This window comes from Sardina pilchardus, chromosome 16, assembly GCF_963854185.1.
Source record: "Sardina pilchardus chromosome 16, fSarPil1.1, whole genome shotgun sequence".
NCBI classification, from domain to species: Eukaryota; Metazoa; Chordata; class Actinopteri; order Clupeiformes; family Clupeidae; genus Sardina; species Sardina pilchardus.
In genome coordinates, this window is record NC_085009.1 from 743,692 (window position 1) to 746,191 (window position 2,500).

The window sequence follows — 2,500 nt, forward strand, 5'->3', positions numbered from 1 at the left end:
GTGTAAAAGTGAAGGTTACGGGCAGACACTTAGCATTCCACACTCCACATGGGAGAGGGACAGTGTCTAGACACAGTCACCCAAACCCACTCCTCATGGGGAGCTAGAGGGGAGGTGCTGAGTAGCAGAGGTGAGCGCTAACCTAGAATGATTTCCCTCTGGTTGAGAACAGAGTGGTCCCTTGTGTTGACATAGAACCCCTGCCCTGTGGGACATTTGGCTCATACCAGTTTGTGTAGCCCGGTACCATGAGGCCTCATCATGGACAAAGGAAGCATATCATTCAATTACTGACATCACTGTGTTAATGCTGTCAGGGGCCTTGTCTTTTTATGACCAATCACATTTGGAGGTAGTGCAGTTCATGGGTTTGAGTCCGGGCACGTACAGTACAAGGTTCAACACAACGCAGGTTACACATACCGTACTTTCTGGACTATTAGTTGCTCCAGAGTAATAGGGGAAATGGCATCAGTCAAAAACATAATTATGAATCATGAAAAAAAAACGTATATAAATCGCACCGGACTATAAGTTGCAAGTTGGAAATGTATTCTATAAAATCCAAGACCAAGAACAGACAGATATTATGTAACTGGACACACAGAGGCCAAAAAGATTGAGCATTCTACCGGAAATGTCAATGAAGAGGAGTGAATGGCGGCAAGCTGAGGCGAGTCGGGTGATAACAGGCTACCACCAGAAGGACAAAAGATTCACTGAATGCATATGCTGATGTGTTACATGAAAATGTAGCTAAAAATGTGGAGAATGCAATGTAATCAAGCTTTTTGGGTCATGTGAAGGCACAAGCTAGCAGCAGAGCAAATGCCTGGGAGGCTACCTCCAAGAGAGAGAAAAAAAGAAGCGCGTTTTAAAAGAATGTAGGAACTTTCAACGCTGCTATACTAAGGAAGCTACCCTTTTGAGACTGTTCACCCTGTCAGCACACATACGTCTCCAAGACACCTGGAAAATATCTGAACAGCTTAATTACATCACATTCCATTGAGAACGTCTCATTTTGATCTAACGAATGTCGGTGGCATTTCACTGTCAATGCGTGTCGTAGTCTACTATACTGGAGATCTTAAAGTCTCAAATACGAGTGTTCCATTTAGAACGTGTTTTACAAACATCGACTCTATTTCACTGTCAAGACACATTTGAGTTGAGTTTTGTAGGCAAAATGCAGGACTACAGATCTCTGAATGAAACTGCGCAGAACTTGTGCATTTGTATTACAATATTTGTAATGTTTACTCCATGTTAAATTATATATATTTTGATATGGTTATGGTTATGGTTATGGTTATGGTTATTTAGCAGACGCCTTTGTCCAAAGCGAATATAAGTCGTACCCGACTATAAGTCGCAGGACCAGGACTATGAAAAAAAGTGTGACTTATGAATACCGTAAAAAATACAGTGTACAGACGCACACACACACACACACACCGCTACCCACTGTCTCACCCTCCTGTCGTGTCTTGTTTCAGGGCGCGTTCCACGTGCCACCACACCTCGCGGGAGCTCCACAGGTGCCATGTTGGAGAGTGCCCCCCATGCAGGCAGCCCTGCAAACTGCCCCTGCCCGCCTGCACCCACCACTGCCCCCACCCCTGCCATGACCAGGTCATGGTGAAGAGCAGCAGGGTGAGAATGGATATTCACACACACACACACACACACACACACACACCCCCCACACACACACACACACACACTGATGTGCATCAGAGATCATATCAGATCTATATCAGAGATTGTTGACCCATACTTAAATGAACACGTGTGCTTGTACATACTGAAACACAAATATGCACATGGTGGTTGTTTCATCACAGTGCCGTGTGTGTGTTTGTGTATGTATTACAGGCTCCACTTGCTGGACCATGGGAGCAGCCTTCTGTGCCGGAGTTTGTGTGTAAAGCTTTACCTTGTCCACCCTGTCAAGTGCCCATACCAACGTGAGTATGCAGTATGCAGTATGCACACAGACACACACACACACACACACACACATACACACACACTGTCTGAAGACATAGACCAGGGGTGTCCAAACTACGGCCCGCGGGCCAACTGCGGCCCGCGGAGCATGTATTAGTTTATTATAGATATGGCCCGCCACACTTCATTGGCTGTTTGCTATTTCTTTCCAGCAACGACGTTGTGGTTAACATTACTGCAAACTCCTTTACACTCTTCTTAGAGAACGTTTACAATGTCAATATCAAAACAGCATGTTACATAGAGATGATACCCTTTGAAATCTCTATTGCAGCAAATCTAATTTGCGTTGTTACATAGGCTACTCATAAGTCATAACGTTACATAACGTTGGCTAATTGGGAACGCGTTTTAGCGCGCACGAAAGGGAGAGAGCGCGCCAGCTGGCTTGTCATTGTTGATAACTGTTATCTCCTTCTTATAAGAAACGTTTAAAAGAAAAACGTGAAGACAGTAGTTTCACTACTGAGCAACGGTGATTAGGCAC

General features: G+C 44.8%; 1 protein-coding gene across 1 annotated transcript in view; it reads left to right on the forward strand.

Annotated features, from left to right (window-relative positions):
* nfxl1 (nuclear transcription factor, X-box binding-like 1) overlaps positions 1-2,500 on the forward strand; it is a 26,347-nt gene that overhangs the window by 13,174 nt on the left and 10,673 nt on the right. Inside the window, exons 14-15 of the mRNA XM_062516686.1 lie at positions 1,500-1,656; positions 1,879-1,970. Coding sequence (XP_062372670.1) covers positions 1,500-1,656; positions 1,879-1,970 — 249 coding nt within the window. The remainder of the gene's footprint in view (positions 1-1,499; positions 1,657-1,878; positions 1,971-2,500) is intronic.